At 38.1% G+C, this 18,927-nt stretch overlaps 1 protein-coding gene across 2 annotated transcripts; it reads right to left on the bottom strand.

Annotated features, from left to right (window-relative positions):
* Nucleotides 1-12,105: 12,105 nt before the first annotated feature.
* On the bottom strand, nucleotides 12,106-18,481 carry LOC144050498 (insulin gene enhancer protein ISL-3). Of its 2 annotated transcripts, none has more exons than XM_077563829.1 (6): nucleotides 18,270-18,481; nucleotides 17,904-18,093; nucleotides 17,536-17,801; nucleotides 15,998-16,290; nucleotides 13,161-13,328; nucleotides 12,106-12,777 (listed from the first exon to the last, which is right to left on the bottom strand). In XM_077563829.1, exons 1-6 carry the CDS (start codon nucleotides 18,325-18,327, stop codon nucleotides 12,661-12,663), a joined length of 1,092 nt encoding a protein of 363 aa, XP_077419955.1. In that variant the 5' UTR covers nucleotides 18,328-18,481; the 3' UTR covers nucleotides 12,106-12,660. The 2 variants fall into 2 exon arrangements, with proteins under 2 accessions (XP_077419955.1, XP_077419956.1); XM_077563830.1 differs by having other exon boundaries at nucleotides 16,010-16,290.
* Nucleotides 18,482-18,927: the final 446 nt, after the last annotated feature.

The raw sequence follows: 18,927 nt of genomic DNA, 5'->3' as shown, positions 1-18,927 counted from the left end.
CTTTTGTACATTTACAGTTGTGCTATATACCCGAAGGGTATATAAACTGGATTGCCATAATATCAACACATAACGTACATGAACTCATGATGAGGCAGGCATGAATTTATTCCAAAAAAAGAAACATAACAAGCAAGCCATTTGCCATCAAATTATATACCTACCAATAAAATAGTTGTCAAAAAGCTTTTTCTGACAGTTGGCCAATCCAAACGACTCACACCTTGAGCCTGGAAGTTTGGACCCTCGCGTAGCTAATCAAAATATTAGAAACAACTCTCACTAATTAATTACCGCACATTATTTTTTGTCAGGATATTAAGACTGCATTACAAAATAAAAATAAAAATCCAGTAAATTTACTGGTGCTATTTAGGCCTATTTCAAAAATAGGATTCAATATGAACCAACATTTCATATCAAAATCTAAGTAAGTTCTATAATATACAGCATATCGCACAAACTGAATGTAGCCTTTTCATGTTGCACCAAATTATGATTTTCATTTTATTTAGTACAAATAAGAAACAGAAATAAGAACCAAAACCATAGGTGACTTCCTTGCTGTCCCTGTCCCCCCTGCTAGAATTTATTAGCATTGTTAAATTAAATCCTATTTTCCGAGCCCTGCGGAGGAGTTGCTGCACTTGCAACCTTTACGTTTCCTTCTGGCGTCCTCCCGCTGCGAGCGCTTGACGAGAGGCAATTTGTTTGGATGTTTAATGCCGCCGCGCTGCTGGTGGAGGATTATACGAGATGGCCCAGTGATTTGTGGCGGCTGGTAGTGGGTCAGCCTCAGTGTGTGTGCGTGAGCCTACGTGTGTGATCAGTTCCAGGTCTTCGCCCTAACACAGACGTCAGTTGTCTTCTTACAAGTGCGCTTTATCTCCTGAGGGAAAAACATCCATTACGTGTTTTGTCCAAGTGTAACATCCGCTGACTGCTGAAAGATTAATAATGTCTGAATCTTTTTTAGCCTTGCTTTTATTTTATTTTTATTTTTGGCAAGCTGGAGAATTATTGACTTTTTCTGCAAAGCTTCACACGCTGAAACGCCGCCCAGATGCTACTGTGAGCTTCCCCAGACTCGCTAAGACACAGTCACACACCTCACACGTGCAAAAGAGATTCCACCATATTGGACGCCACGTTCATACTAGGTACGAAGAAGACACGCTCACTTTCTGCCATATTTATCTTTTTTTTTTTAATTGATCATTGATCATACAACAGTTCTTTCAGAGTCTAAGAAATTTGACTGGACATAAATCCACGAGTGCTCATACCTGTATATCACTCCAGGTGTTTTAACCTATTAATGTGAACTACAACAACAGCCGGTGGTTGTTTAACATTTCTGCACGTTGCACATGTAATCATCCTTAGTGGAGGATGAAAAAAAAAGAAAAATAAATGTCACTTTTATTTCCTTATGTCCTAAATTAAAGCACTCTGCGCGTCCCATCTCTTTTTGTAATTTAGCTCGTTTTGGCCCGAAAGTGGAAAAATAACAACTGTTGCCCAGCTTCTTCAATGGAGTGGACGATAAGCAGCTTGTCATGTAGTTTAGCTAGCTACGTAGCTCTCCCAGTTGATCAACGTTAACTTCTGATAATGTTACTATAAGTATTTGAAAGTCTAGATGTCCCTGGTTCTAACGTTGGCTGGATGGCGGTGATCAAGACAAATCGCTCTTTTTGCTTGCTATATATGTCAAGCTATTTCCTTAGCCTATATCTTGAGTAAGGATTAAAGGCAAATTTAAAATGACACATGGTGTTAATTTCTTATAGAGGAGTGTTAGATAAGCAAAAATGGTTGGCAGTAATGAAAATGATACATGAAAAATATGCCTTAACGTTACCCTCAGGTCACAAGCAGCTAGCTAGCTTATAAGCTAACTGGCTAATCGCTGTTTTTGCTTGCTATATATGTCAAGCTATTTCATTTAATAGCCTACATCTCGAGTAAGGATTAAAGGCAAATTTAAAATGACACATGGTGTTAATTTCTTATAGAGGAGTGTCAGATAAGCAAAAATGGTTGGCAGTAATGAAAATGATACATGAAAAATATGCCTTAACGTTACCCTCAAGTCACAAGCAGCTAGCTAGCTTATAAGCTAACTGGCTAGCATCAGCATTCAAATCCTTCAATAGATCAACAGTTGAGTGAAAATTTTCACTTTTATTTAATCAAGACTGTGAACACAAAACATAAAATTGTGTAAGTAGGCATCCAACCAGATTTGTCCTTCTAAAAATCCCCCAAATATTCCCGAACTTTTTGAGGGTACAGCTAGCAGGTCTCAGTTGGCCCCCAACGTGCCCTAAAACTAAATTTAGATTAATAATTCCTGCCAATTGTCCTGTGGGTGACAATACGTCATCACTACCTGCTAAAGATGTGATTTATATTCCTTTTTTCAGTGTCGATAATCCATATAAACATTACATTTTCTTACATTTGTATGAAAAGTTACTTAGTGTGACCTTATAAACTTCTTCCATTATTTACTTTGGGAAAATGCGATCCTGGAACAGATTGTGTTTAACCTTTGAAATTCCACAAAAGCATCACATTTGATTGTTTGGGTGAAATATCGTTTGCGTGAGCAAAAACTCTTCCTTTCCCATACTCTTTAGTCTCCTCCTCCTCCATCAGCATCCCCTTTCACTCCATCTTCTCGGGAAGATCAACCTCGGTGTACTTTTATCTCGCAGTGAGCAAAGAGATCAGCGCTTACGTCTCAAAGTGCTGGCAACAACATCAAGCGACAGCCCTTCACTCTCTTCTTTGAACGCGCTTCACCCTCAGATGATAAAAAACAGTGAATTATTGGTTTGTTTATCGTGCTCTTAAAGCCTAAAGTGCATTATTAAACAGAGAGCACATTAAACGGGGAGTATTGTTAAAAGTGTTTTAAAAATCTTGTAAATCTCCGTAATTTATGTCAGCGCGGTCACGGAGGCTCACCCCGGACCTTCTGCTTTTAATTTGGTGCAGAGGTTCGTACCTGCGCCGCTGCTGGCTGACCGACGTGACCTCCTCCTCCTGTGGGGCAGCGCCTGCCTGACACTGACGCAAGACAGCCAAGACAACTAAACATGCTACTACATCTTTCGCATTGGGTGAAAATGTGCCTAAATTAGCCGTTAGCCTTTCCGATATGCTAATTTTGAATGTAAAACCGAAGGCCTTATTTTGCCGCCAATATTCTCGCCAGCTGAGATTATGATTTTTATATATAGTGGACCATAACTAATAATGAATTTGTAAAAATCATATACTGCCTTGATGGCGTAACTAAATACATTATATAGAATTAAACCATTGTTGCCCCATTTTAGCCTGTTTATAGCATTTTGCATATTTCCCATTGCGGCAGATATTTTATTCATCCTGCGAGAATTTAAACTCAACTTAATTTATAGAGCACTGTAAGACAATTATTGCTGCAAAGTGGTATACATAGAGTAAAAATGAATCATACAATTCTAAAAAAAACGTTAAAACAAACAGTAAGCACAACAAAACACTAAAGCAATGCAATTTGTCATATGTAGCGTTGTGTAATGTTTTTTGTATTTTTAAATAATATAATTTGTGTAATATTTAATATTTTCACTTTATTAATTTATTTTTTTATTTTCATTTAATATTTTTTTTAATTAAAAAAATTAACAAATATTTTTTGTAAATTTTCAGTAATTTATTTTGAAAGTTTGTTTGGGAACGAATCGGAGGCAGACCAGCTTCCTGGAACAAATTGTGTTGGTGGGACTTCTTGCACTGTATTGTGTTCCAACTGGACGGCTTCCCAGCAACATGAGCATCATTGTGCCTTTGGGAGCGCTGTGTACAAACACCGCACAGTCAGGCACCCCGTTAAGATACTATTGTTGCTGTGAAAAAAAAAATTAAGATTTGCAAGGACTTCAGAATCAAAAAAACGTTTTTATTTATTTATAGATTCTACACTGTATTGTATGAAACTTGCTTCACAAGCTGCCAAGCCTGAAGATGTGTTGCTTTTTTTTATTTTATTGAAAATGGCTTGACGTATTTAAGTATTACAAAAAAAAAAAATTTAAATGCATCACATGCCACAAACATGGTGGACAAGTTGTGAAAATGTTTCTTCCCAAAACATTTATTTTTCATGATTTAAAGCGTCAAGTAAACCCAAATAGTTCATTTTTTCCTCTCAACATTGTATTGTTTTGTTCAATATTCTACTAAAATGGATATACTATGGTTTGTGGTTTATTATTCTTACATTCAACAAAATGAAGAGTTTAAAGTTAACAAAAAAAAATGTAAATCTCAAATTACATTCTACATTCTCTTTTACTATGCCACATCTGTCTGTGTCTAATGCCAAAACTGATAACGCACACACCGGGTGAGCTGAAAATATATCGAAACAGAAGAAAAAGTGTAAAAGGGGCACAAGGGGAGGAGTTAGTCAGGGCCCCGCCTGGTGATCTGGTGGCGGCTGCCACTTTAAGAAATGAAGCAATATCATTAATGGAGGCCTTGCTGGGCTGACATCCTGCTCCAATTCAGCGGACCCCGTCCATCACGCCATTACGGTGGGCCCGGCAGTATTAAAATCCAATCACTCCTCCGGCTAGTTTGATTAAGGAGGGAAGCGCACAAAGAGGCCCGCTGACCCATTGTTGCCTCTGCCAGCGAGTCCCAGGAGGCGGACGGCAGGCAGAAGTCAGCCTCGGACTGCTCCTTGCTTGCAGTCCAGTCACCGCTTAAGCCAATCGGGTTCTACACTTGCAAAAAATAAAAATGTACATACTGGTACATACATGCTTTTCTGAGGGACAAAAATGCTATGTACAGTAGAGCATGTGTGGTTTTACATTATATATACAGTCCAAAACTGGCTCCCAGTCAATAGATTTTAAAATACTGCTCCTGGTCTATAAATCATTGAATGGTTTGGCTCCTGAATACGTAAAGGAAATGCTAATTGATTATAAACCCATGCAGTACGACTCTGAGGTCTACAGACACCGCTCAATTAGTGGAGCCCAGAGTTCAAAGCAAACATGGTGACGCAGCATTTGGCTGTTGTGCTGCACACACATGGAATATGTTTTCCGACACAAGTGATGTCAGCCCCGAGTGTAAATAGGCAAGGCGACGCTTTTCCTTTGCGAACGTGGCGTTGACTAGCAGTTAGTGGTTTGAAAAATCAAACAGAAGGCTGAAGTGACAATGACAGCGGGATGTAGTCAATTAAGGCCTCACTGAAATTTCAAAAATTACAGTAATGATACATGGATATCGATGTATGCATTAATTATGGCGCATCAATGAAGTTGTCAATAAAGTCACAATTTTTGCAAGAATATTTGTTAAAGATTTTGTGGTACTGTAAAAGTATATTTTGCAATATTATATTTGTTTAAGGTTGGCACTTTGCTTGTAATTTCCTCATTTTTTTATATACATTATACAGGTTTTTTATATATATATATATATATATATATATATATATATATATATTATGACTTCATTCATTCAACATTGTGAATACATTCTTATGATATTAATTCTTGTTTACTTTTGGGAAAATAAAATGCAACTTTTTTCACTATTAAAATACTTAAAAGTTTTATATTGCTCTTAAAATAAGTCAATTTCTTGATGTTTTACAACCACATATATTTTTCCCAAAATTAAAAATATTGCTGTATTATTTTGTGCAATTTTACAACTCTGTTCTTGTAAGAATAATATTTATTATTTAGTAATATTATCTTTAATCTTGTAATATTTTTTTTTCTTGAAAAAAATTTTTTTTTTCTTATAATAGTACATTTTTATTTTTGTACAGTCACAACTTTTTTCCTGAAAAATCTGACTTTTTCTTCATATTTTTTTTCTTGTAATATTTCAACATATGGACCTATTAAAAATACTTTTTCTTACAATACTGTTGATTGATATTTGTTTCACCCCAAAAGTAGCTCCTTTTTTGGGGGAGGGGCATTTTCAAATCTGACTTGCCCAACCTTTTGTCTCGTTATCTTATGTTGTTGCTCTTTGTCAAGTTCCGACTGTTATTTTCTCCTCCTTTTGTTTTGTGTGTGTGTGGCCCCAACACAGAATACGAATAAGAGTTGGTCATCTGTGAACGTGTATGTAATTCATCTTGCCGGCAGCAGCAAAGATGACACTTGTGAGTTACGACCTTGTCTTTGGACGGCGGCTGTAAATCTCCGCCGCCGTTCGCATCCGCTGCGAGCGTATCATTAAAGTTGGTGAACTTGTGAGTCAGAGGCTTAATTGAACTTTGGCACTAAATCTAAAAAGCAAAGACTTCCTCGAGACATTCTTGAACTCGTGACCTAGTGAAGCGAACGCCGCCGAGTCTGCGTCTAGATTCGTCGTCCTCGCTTCTATTGACACGTGTTTGTCTTCCCGTCCCAGCGAATGGCGGCTTTGGGGGCGGGGCCAGGTGGGGCCTGCCTGTGTTTTACAGTGAGTCATTGTGCCGTGCTCCGTCCTCCTAATGGCCGTTGCTGTGTTGTTTTTGCTACAGATTTATGTGTGGGTGTGGCGCCGTGATTTACTCGCACACCGGCTCGCACGGGCCGTGTGTGTGTATGTGCGAGCTCTTTGGTGCGATGCCCCAGGCTTCTGCTCCTGTTGTCATTTCCTCCTGCAGGTTCACTTCAAGTACACACATGGTGATGAGGTCATGTCGAGGATCCGATTCAAGAAGCGTGTAAACAAAAATGTGCATTTGTAAAGACAATAATGCTCCATTTTTGGCAACTTGTGGCTAAAATACTAAATCAGCCGCCGTTGTTTAACTGAAGGGGAACAAAATGTTAGGCCGGCCGGAACTGGACTGTACTTTCAACAAAATCCCCGATGACAACCTCCAAAATAAGCCTCCTCTATAAACTCTCGTTCAACTTATTAAAGGACAATTGCAAGGCTTTTGTATATGAACTCTTTTCATGGTTTGTAAATATTATTTTTCCCATCAGCCGTGTATTTGAATGCTTTAGTGCTTATTTTATTTTTATGTTTGTAATGTATTATACTTTGTTACACACATGATGAAATGGTTTATCAATAGTATGTGGAATACATTATTTTTGTGTTTTTCCTTGTCATTTTTTTAATTTATATACATTTATTTTCAATTATTGTATTGTTTTATTTTTAAATGGATTCATTTTTGATAAGACTTTTTTGTTACATTTTTATGTAAACATTGGACCTCTAATATTACTATATTCATACAAAATGTATGACCCAAATTGGATTTTTATCCCCCCCCCCCCCCCCCCCACACACACACACACACAAAATTGTTATTTCCACAAAATACAATATATGATATATGGAGAAAGAATTTGTTTATTTTTTTAATATTAAAAAATATATATTTGTAAATACTCAAACAGGTTAATCAGTGGGTGCCAAACTGCGAGTAAGCAGAGGTCCATTGAGGATCTTGCCGAAGAATCTTATGTAACGTCTCTGGACTCAATATTAGGTACATTCAGGGATGTGCAGAGATTGGAGCAAATAGTGTGGCGGTCCTGGACATCCACAACCTGGGATGGGGCATCCACAACGTATTTTACCCACTGATCTGTATATATTACTGGATAGTCGATACTAGCCCATACACGTCTGTGCAAGCTGGGCGGCCATCTTGCCCCTCCCATCTCACGAGCAGACTACTGTATACACTGTATTTATACGTACAGATTAGACCTATACAACTATATATATATATATATATATATATATATATATATATATATATGCCGGGAGGCATTGGCGGGGTGTATTTTTTTAACAAGTGGACGTTATGTGCTGCTTTGAACACCCCCTTTTTCTTTTATCACTCAGTTCCTTAGACGCCAATATTAGGTTTTGCCGAGGCATCTTTTGTTGAATTGAGTTGTAAAATGTCTGAAGTCCTCTTGTTTATGTTTAACACATTTAAAACATCACAAATGATGCTGTTTCTACTAAGTAACAAATGTTCTCCAATTTCGATACTGTAAGTGTATAGGATCGCGTGCCGAGAGACGTTTCTTGGGAGTAGTAAGATGGCGGCCTTGTGGCTTCAAAAGTCTTGGCCTATGGTCATATCTACAGATCGGTGGTATTACCCAACAATTTTACTCGTGTCACGGACCTGAATGATGTAGTTGTTAACCATTGCTAAACGATACTTGTTGATTGATTCTTGTACAGTATCTAATAAAGTAGCTCGCAAGTGCATGTTTTCCTTTTTAATGGATGTCTTTTTAATGCATGTTGTTTAAATCCTTCCCCTGTTGTTGTCTGGGATGCTTTTAAGGCGCGAGGAGAAAATGTGGATATTTACTCATTGTGTCAGTTTACCATAAAAGCGGCGTTGAGGATCGATTGCGCGCAAGCTCTCATTGTGGCTGTAACCTTGGAGCAGCCATGATTAAATCCTTGTCACACAGCACGTTACACGTCCACGATGAATGGATCCTTAAATTCAACACTAGCAAAACACCTGACAAGCAGGCAGGAACTGCACACTTGAATGCTCCTCGCGCTGCAGTCCGAAATCTCATTTGGACAAAATCAAGTTGTTTTGAAACATTTTGGCTTTAAAGGTTTTCATTCAGGCAAAGGGTTTTTGTTGGCGGGTGGATTTTGACGTCATGTTTTTCAATTAGGTAACGTCGTGTTTACGTGGATGGTGCTTTGACTTATGAGTTGGATTTGTTCTGTGACCATGCTCTTAAGTCACAATACTTGGATGTAAAATCATCTTTCCCAATTAATGGATGCTATAAATCCATGCCAGAGCCCCCCCCCCCCCCCCAAAAAAAAACCCCACAAAGTACCAACATTCTTTTTTGTAACATGTTTTTTTTTAAACAAAACAAAACAATGGAATTCTTTAGTATCGTACTTGGTCAAAAAAAAAAAAAAAGGGAAAGATGTCATGTTTTTAGCATTTAGCCTACATTTTCCCCAACACGTTTGAATGACTTTGCAGTACGTTCAAAGGGCAAAACTGTTGACACCACATCGGCAGTTCCACGCTTCCGCAATTTATCATTCTAGTTGCACTTTTATGACAGTTAAGAAAGATGACACCAGTTTGACAGTGGAACTGATTGTTTTTGGAAGAATTATTGTTTTACCTTGGAGGTGTCGTTCTATAACATCTTGATTCCTTTAAAGACAGTTGAAGATGAATCCAAGAGAAAATGAGAAGAATCTTTAGCAACAAATAGGGCTTCATATTTTGCTGAGTGGGCGTGTTTTGGATTTTTGAATGAAATGTTCTATTATGCAAGTCATGTGATCACCATAATAGAAGTACAGTATATGTTTGAAGTTCATGTTATACGTCCGTAGAAGCGTGACAGAATTCGGTTGGACATTCATTCCTTGTTTCTTCACAAGGTTCAACACTCTCCTTTTTGAAAGTGAAAAAAAAAAATAGAAAGCTCCCACTTGAGTGGCTGCATTAAGTCAGCCTGTCAGGATGATCCCAGGAGAGTTTGACTCTCTGCTGGTGGCCCCCCAAGGACCACCAAGGTCACGGTGGAGCACAAACCTTACTTTCCAACACCGTTGTCACGAACCATCTAAAATGCGGGGGTGGCCACCCTACGGCCCCGAGAGCATTTGATCCATGTGATTCAAAATAACAAGCAAAAGCTCAGAGGAATTTAAAAAAAACAACAACACTGAACTGAGGAATGCTCATATTATCGAATATAAAAGGGGTCGACAACCTTTTTGAAACTGAGAGATACTTCTTGGGAACCCAACTGAATAATGTCACATTAGTGTGATACATCATTCTGATAACAAATTTGTCCAGATTACCGTTGATTGGATGTTTTTGTGAATAATTCATGATATTCATCTCTCCTGAAGACAATCATGTTAATGATTTCTCACCGCTTTTTGAAGTGCATTTCTCAAAGCACTTGGTCAAAGCATCACAGAGGTTTGCCTTTGTTTGAGTTCATATACATCCATAAATAATAAAAAACTGAAATACAAGACCATGCTAGAATTAAGTATGTTTTAGAAAAATGTCAATTACGTATTTGTGCCCCACTGAAGTAGTTTTTATCACTTAAAAAAAAAGAACAAGAACATTTAATTATTGCCAATAACCATCTTTCTTTTATTTTTACATAATTAAGAATAAACAAATATAAAAATAAATAAATACAAATAAAATAAATAAATACATAAATAAATAAAGTGTCAATGAAATGTCTCAAGAATGCAAAAGCTGACCAAAAAATAATAATAAGCATAATCTGTCATAATAAAGCGAGCAACGCGTGTGTGTGTCTTGAGGCGATCTAATTACCCACGGCCTGCTGGCAATGACGGGATGACGTCACATCTCTAAATGGAGCCTCTTTCCTTCAATCATTCATTACGTGTGACGTCACCGCGTTACGGACTTGTCCGCTTCCTGCCTGATACGCGCGCACTTCCGAAAGCGCGACGAAGGTGTGCGTAACTGCGTGCGTGCGCGCTCCCGACTGTTGTTGATTTTTTTTACGTCATTGAAGGAAGCGCCCAACAATTCAGTTTAATTTGTTTGTTAGATAAACAGTTTGTACTAATTCATGAATTGATCCGTGAACATTTTTAATGTGATTTTTGTTTTTAGTGTATTATTTTTCATCAAATAAACCACCTAAAAATATATGTTTGCTTGATTTGGAGGAGCAAATGTGCTTCTGCATGCCAGCCAACAGACAGATAAAAAATATATAAACTACACAAAATATTATAAATAAAATCAAGAATTCTAAAACAGTTGTTTATTTTTTAAATGTATTTTTTACGTATCATATTATTCAAAAAGTATATTTTTGTTTGCTTTTTAAGGTGAAAATGAGCACTGTAACCATGCATCCACATGGGCTCTTTAAAATTATATCCACGAATATTTGTCAAGTATAATTACAATTTTTTGTTGAAATTCTGACTAAAAAAAATATATATATTTTTTTTTTAATATTGATCTGCGTGCAAGGTGAATGGCTTCTGCAGTCCATGACGTTAAACTATTATTACAATTTAGTTTTATTGATGTTAAAAAAAACAAAAACAATCTGTTTGTGGTTGATTTTGTGGCGGAAATTGACGCTGCTGCCATTAAGAAGTTTAAAATAAATTACTGACATTTATATACATTTCGAAATGATTAAAAAAAATACCTTTTGAAAAGAAAAGAAAGGAATTGAAGCATAATTTTGGCCACTCCAAAATGTCCATATTCATGAATTTGGATGTGCAACGCGCGGGCCACTTGAACAGGTTTTGCATTCTTTACTTTTTAAAGGCTATTGTTATTCTGCACTTATCTCCTTTATCTTAATCCAACTGCATTGTTTACTTATCTTATTTTGGGAGGCGGGGTGGGAGACCAAATTACACGCCTCTTATCTGCCCTCAGTCTTTCAATCTCACCGTTAAACACTAACATTAAAAAAATAATAATAATCTCACTCAATATGGCGCGCGGTTTATTCAATGCATATGCACGTAAATTATTGTTTCAAAATGTGAACAAATAAAAAATGTTATTTAACAACTAAAAATGCCGTGTTTTAAATATTTTTGCTTTTTGTCCTATTCATTCATTCCTTCATTTTAAAACACGATAAACGGCACAAAAACCTGTAATAATTCAAAAGGGAAAAAAACATGAAAGATAGTCTGTTCCCTTCACTTGCTTTAGGGTGTGTGTGTGCGTGTGTGTGTTTGCGCGCGCGCGCGCGTGCGTGCGTGTATCAGCTGATGCCAAAAGCAGATAAGCCGCGCTGGCCGCAGTCTGCACAGAGCCAGCAGCAAGCAGGGGTTTTTTTTTTTTTTTTGTGGGGGGGGGTTAAAAGGACAGCGAGCGTCCACTTTCACGGGGTCGAGGCAAAATGGCTGCTGAGTTGATACAGCAGGAGCAACAGTTTGTTTTTATTGTTCGTTTGTTTGTTTTGCTAGTATTTTTGCTTATGGCGGGAATAACAAAAAAAAAATCGGAATAATTGACGTGTTTAATTTGTGCAATTCAAATCAAACACTTACACGTACTTGTGTATTTATCTTTTTTTATTTAGATCAGTTAATATTCCCTTTACGAATCACCCTCCTAACAATAAATAATATAACAATAATTTAGTTCTTCTGTTTGTTCGAGGAGCTCAAACAAGCTTGTATTTTACAACACGAATATTTTTTTGTTTTTTCCCATATGGTTCATGCTCAGCGTTTAAGACAGAGTCCAACGTATTAAAAAAAAACAAAAAAAACGTTGACGTCGAGGAAACAAGAAAACACGAAAAGATCACAATGAAAGGTGACTGAAGTCCAAGAAGTGTTTCCAAAGTGTTCAAGTCTCATCATGGAGGTTTGCTCGTAAATCCACATGGAAAGCCTCTCTGTACATCTTTCTTCATGCAACATCGCCAGTTGGTCGTCCATCTTCTCCTCCACGATTGGGAATCAAAAAAGAAGAAAAATCCTTTTTACTTTATTTTTTTTAATGGTCGATGTGATGAGCTGCTCACATGCAAGAGGGAATTAAGGAGGAGGATTTCATGCTGCAACATTTGCAGGCCTTGGCTGCCTTGGCGGAGGTCACAGCTTTCACGTTTCCACTGGGCTCGGTACCATACTGTTGGGGGTGTCCGGTAACTGAGAAGATAAGGATGTGACGTCACTTCCTGACGAGTTGCCCAGAGAGCCTGACTCGGAGAAAGACACCTGCAGACACAAAAATTATTTCTTAGGACCAAATTTTTCTTGTTATTTTTATTTATGTGTCTGTTTTTTACTATCTTAAAATAAATTATATTGATATATTTTTAAAAATAAAGCACGTTGACCGAACATTTTTTTGCTTTATTTTATATGAATCACTAGCCTACATATTTACTTAAGTGCCGTTTTAACCAATACATTTGCATATAAAGGTTCCGTATATAAACACATCGGTCACTTATATAGGTGTCAAACTCGAGGGTCGGGGGCCAGATCAGGCCCGTTACATGATTTGATGTGGCCCGCAAAAGCAAATCATGTGTGTGAACTTCCAGGACTTTTGTCATCTGTACTAAAATTGATAGATAGATAGATAGAAGCGTTACCAGTTGTTGGAAGGCAGGCTGGTCGAGGTCGCTTTGCAGGGCGAACTCGCTGAGGGCCTTCCAAGGCGGCTGGTACGTTTGGACCTCCACCGGGTTGCCCTGCACCGTGCTCTCGTGCCGGATGGGACTGCCAGCCACCAGGGGCGTTCCCGTCAGGCCCTGCAGGTTCTGATGACCCGTTCAGAAATTAGCGTCACACCGATTGATTTGACTTTCAGACCAAAATTGTGGCAAACTGCCGAGTCAGAAGTGAAGAGTCGATATCTGCGCGAGGTGCCTTTGAGATGTCCCCGTTTGAAGCAAGGGTTCAAATATGTGAGCGTGCTGACAGGGTGGACATTTTTAAGCTAATGTTAGCATTCGGGTGGAGCCTGACTTGGTAACATGTTTCAGCTAACGGGCTAACTAACAAATATGCTTCAAATGTGTTTATATCAATTGATGTTTCAGTATATGACAGAGTGGACACGGTAGCTTGACAACATCAAACTACATTCAAAACACAATGATTTACTTTGCATTGATCCATTTTTGTAAGGTTCCACCAAAGGAAGACAAAATACTAATGTAGCGTCACTGAAGGTTCTTAAAGGGCCGGTTAGCCCATAATGACAGAGTGGACAGCAGTTTTCACCAAAAATGTCCAATATGACTTTGAAAATAGAATTATTATGATGAATTGTTTTGGACAGTAAAATAACTTGATTGTGTGTCATTTAACCACTTGTCACACACAATGTAGTAAACAGAGGAAACCAATTTGAAGATATTGACCATTGGACTCGTTTCTGAGCAAGCCACTTGAAATAATCACAATGTCTTTATTCCGCTCCATGTCGATGACAAGCGACAAGTGTGTGATTGTGACGAGGACAGCAAAGGCACTTGCTGATATTGACCCAGAACACAACAAAGCAAGATATTGACACAAACTTTTCACATAATTAGATGACATCAGCATCGAAAGCGTGTGATGTGCAAAATAGCGGTCGGCCAGTGACAGTTGCTTTTAACGCCAACATGGCGGGAGATGTGAGAATAAAAGCTTCACACACTCCTGCCTGTTCAAAAACATGAAAAACTTCCTCCAATATTTTGGATTGTCTTTAAAATGTCAAATTTTCCTTTATGTATGCAGATTTTAGGGACACGGGAGAAGCAGCACAGCAAAATAGTCGGTAAACATGCCAGGATTGTAAAAGGAGCTTTCAGACTCACTACTGGCCACAATATTAGGTACAATGTAATGACATGCAGCCATTAATTTTCTATAGCCCTCGTCGTCCTCATTAGGGCGACGAGGGTGTAATGGAGTCTATCTTCCATTCTTTCCACCATCCACAACTTCATATGCTGTTTTGTGCCCTTGTTTTGTTTTTACTGGCTTATTTTTGTGTGGACACACATTATACATTATGCTAATTTCTGAACACATTTAGCAAGAATATCTCACTGACATCTTCACTGGCGCTAACATGCATGGTTGTGGATTTTCAACCAGATCCTCAGAATTGTGAGGCAGATGTGCTAACCACTGCTGCACCGTGCTGATACATATTCTAAACAAATATGAACCATTTAAACCCAAAACTTTACAACTGTGCATGCTAACCATCTGCAAACCGTTTTGCCATAAGCGTGATATCAATCATGTTTAATGTCAGGTATTCATTTAATAAACAGTACTGCGTGCAGCTGTTTTTAATGTGTTGACTGCCCCATAGTGGAAATTAGACAACGTTCACAAACACAATATTTAACATGAGACCTCAAAAGTGAACATTATTTCATATTTGTGTGCATGGTGAGGAAAGTATGGCCTGCAGGTCCACGTGGCCCACTCCCTTCTTTAATCTGGTCAAAATTAATTAATTAAAAAAAAAACAATATATTTTTAAAATACATTATCATCTTTAAATAATTGGTTGACATATTTAAAATAAAAAAGTATTAGTAAAATAACTAATTTTATATTTACGTTTAAAAACTATATTAACAAATTATTAAATAATTGGTCTACTAATTTGAATGTCATTAACAATAGCATAAGGTTATGTTTTAATTAAAATAATCTATTTGAGTTGACATACACATATTAACTTTTATTATTATTATTACATTTTAAAATAAATAAATATAGCTAAAAGTTTGTCCATCACTGAAATACTGTTCAAAATACTTTTTTAAAAAATAGTAATTAATTGCACACCATTCACTTGTTGTGTTTCTTTTGTGTGATATTACGGAATTATATAGCATGTTTTTGTCCTTTTTTTTTTTTAAATTACTGTAACGTTGACATTGATTGAAGGTTTTATTAAATTGATTATTATTTGGCCTTTTTAATTGATGTATATTTTACATTTTATATAATATTGCAATGTTGTGGAAGAGCCCAACTTTGAGAATTAGCATTAGCACTCTACATGCATCACATCAGCTGCAAGCACTTTATTGTCCATGTCAAATAAAGATTTTTTTTTATTTAAAAACGTTATTTTATGCTATATATATATTTTTTAATTGCAATAATAAAATGTCAAATAATTAATAATTACTAAAGTACTCTCCATGCTCCACATTGCAATTTAATGTGCAGAAAACATGCACAAATATGACGTAGAAGTATTTATTTATTTATTTTCAGAAAATGTCTCATTTTAGAAATCACTGCTCCCTTATAACTGCACATTTGTTTCTGTTTGTTTTGCTGTTTCCCCTCGTTTTCTTTAGTCTTATAGTGTTGTTTATATCTTTCTGAATTGAGAGCAAAGTCAACAACAAAAAGCATGCAAATAAGCGTTGAGGAAGAAGTAATGGAAGCGTGTTGGACTTACGAAGATGCTTACAGTCTTATCACTGTGCTGCTGCTGGAGCTGCTTGATGAGCAGTGACTTCTTCTTGTCCTTGCAGCGCTTGTTCTGGAACCACACGCGGATGACCCTCGGGCTCAGGCCGGTCATCTCCACCAGCTGCTCCTTCATGAGCGCGTCGGGCCGCGGGTTGGCGTTGTAGCACGTCCGTAGCGTGTGCAGCTGCTTCTCGTTCAGCACCGTTCGCACCCGCGTCGTCTTCTCCGACTGCTTGTGCGCGTGGTTGCGATGCGGGGCCTGCCGCACCGTCACCGGCTCTGATGAGGAAAGCCAGGTTCCGTTAAAGGTTCCGGTGAAGCTTTTTGTGAACACAACATGCTAACGCTACTACGCAAGGCCCGGAGATTGGATTCGAACCTCCGTCGTCAAGCGGATTGCTAACCACTAGGGCATCGAGCCGCCGCAGAAAATACATGAACATTTACAGATTCATTTTTGACATTTCTGTTCTAAAACAGACCTTTACGCACGCGCATTAAAAATATTTTACAACAGTCGCTAAATTTAACACTATTTCAAATGTGCAAAAAATATATATAAATATATAATTTTCTTGTTTCATTGTAGTTGATATGATCTATAACACTATTTTGAGTGTGTTTAAAAAAAAACAGGAAAGAACGTCGGCACGGTTTAATTTTTCGTTCTGTGCGTGTGTGTAAAAGCTGTTTAAATTAAGTTGACAGCTCACACACACATGCACTCTCTCGCGCGCACACGAAATAGCAGCTTATTCAGATAATGACAGCGGTTCGCCTTAATGGGATCAATTATGACAATTTAGCCGGCACTCCAACACAGGCGGACAAATTGCGCGATTATTTCTCAAGTTGAGCCAATACAGTAATTTCCCTATTTGTGATATCTCGATTTTACGGTATAGCCCCCCACCCTCCTCCCAACATTTTACCTTAAAAAATAAGTGACCTTTTTTTTTTAACATAAAAAAAAAAATTAACAAAAGATTAGCCCAATCATCACAAGCGTCGTACATTAACCAATACAAAATTATACCGAATATATAATGATGATATATTTTAACATTTATCTATTTAAATAATACGTTATTTTAACTTAAATGTATATATAATATATTCGCGTTTTTCCCCAGACTACCAAACTATTAAAAATAAAAATCATAATTTAAAGACATTAAATCAAGATTCATATGCAACCTCGCACTATAATATATTAAATTTATATTACTGGATCTATTTATTTTTGTAATTTACGTACCCTGCTTTTATGCATCTCAATATTTTTTACTTCTTTTTCAATGTTGATGTTTTTCTATTATAACACGAGGCCTTTTTGTGACAATAATACTACCACTGTCTTTAGGATTACGATTAATAAACCCGTTTTTTAGTAACATTTTGAAAACGTGTTTATGTCGATTAAAAAAAAAAATACAGGAGGTCCATGCATTAAAACATGCCTACTAATGACTTCATAATAAAAGTCTAAAAAGTAGTCCTGGTGCTCTGCTAGCGTTTTCGGACCTGCCAGGTGCATGGCTCTGTTGGAGTGCATGTTGCGTCCGGGGCTGACGGGGCTTCCGGCGGAGCTTCTGTCCAGCAGCAGGCTGTGGTCGGCCCGGCACAGGAGCTCGTCGTCCCGCAGAGAAAACTCGTCGCCGGGCAGCAGCTGGCGGCTGCACACCGAGCATCGGAAGCACTCGATGTGGTAAACGTTGTCGCGGGCCCTCATCACCAGGTCGCTGCTACTGAAACCCAGGTTGCACTTGGCGCACTTGATGCCGAACAACCTGCGGGCCGGAAGGGGGTCGGGGGTGGATAAATAAACAAACAAACATATTGGAACCTAGATTGGATGTGTTTTTGTGCATTTTGGCCTCTAGGCGAGTTACCTGACGTAGTCTCTCTTGCAGTAGGTCTTGCCGTCCCGCACGAAGCAAGTGCAGCTCTCGTCCAGGTATTGGCTGCATTCGGCGCATTTGAGGCAGGCTGCGTGCCACTCGAGGTCCGGGGAGACTCTCAGGATGTACTGGTCGTGGATTTGGCTTCCGCATCCCACACACATGGCGAATCCTGGCTTCTCTGCACACCGCACAATAGCACCAAAGTCTTTTTTTTTTTTCAAACTCGATTTAACCGACTTCTGCACAAATGCAACATACAATCAAACATTGTTGCATCATTTACAAAAATGCGTGACGGGGCTCCTTCCTTCACCACAAATACAAATAAAATAAAGTCTGCCCCTTAATACTTACTTTTGGAATGATCCCCCATATCACCCAAGAAAGAAGAGCTGAAAATAATATCCACCATACAGGAAGGAGGAAGGGGCGAGCTGGAGGTGCACGAAAAAAGATGAAGTGAGTGAGGAGTGAGTGAGAGGTTGCCTCCCTCACAACTTGGGACAAACCCCGACTGACTGCTGGGCAGGCGCGACGTCCAGGAGGAGGAGGAGGAGGAGTGAGGAAGACCGGGAGGAAGAGGGAGGGAGGGAGGGGGTGCGGTGAAGAGGCTGCAGGGTCCCACGCGCTGCAGCTGTGACGTCACCGCGTCCGAGCGCGACCCTCCAATCCCATTTCATCGTGGTCAAAACAATACACACTAATCGCTGATTATTATTATTCAATTATAATTGTACATTATTATTTATTTGATATTATTATCAAATTACTATTTATAATATCACCAATATTGTTTTTATAATTTGATATAAGCCATTTTATCTATCTATCTAATCTAATCTATTGCCATTATTAGATATAAATAAACAATACGTTTATTATTGTGGTTTGCATTACTACAGCGGCGGAGGCAGCAATATTTACTAACAGCATAAATATTATGCGTCTAATTTCTCAGGCGCGTGAGTGCTTTTAATGGTTCGGCATTGTTGTTACAGTTCAAAATGAGGAA

Source organism: Vanacampus margaritifer, chromosome 4 (genome assembly GCF_051991255.1).
Source record: "Vanacampus margaritifer isolate UIUO_Vmar chromosome 4, RoL_Vmar_1.0, whole genome shotgun sequence".
Taxonomy (NCBI): Eukaryota; Metazoa; Chordata; class Actinopteri; order Syngnathiformes; family Syngnathidae; genus Vanacampus; species Vanacampus margaritifer.
This window is presented reverse-complemented; position numbering and strand designations above follow the sequence as displayed.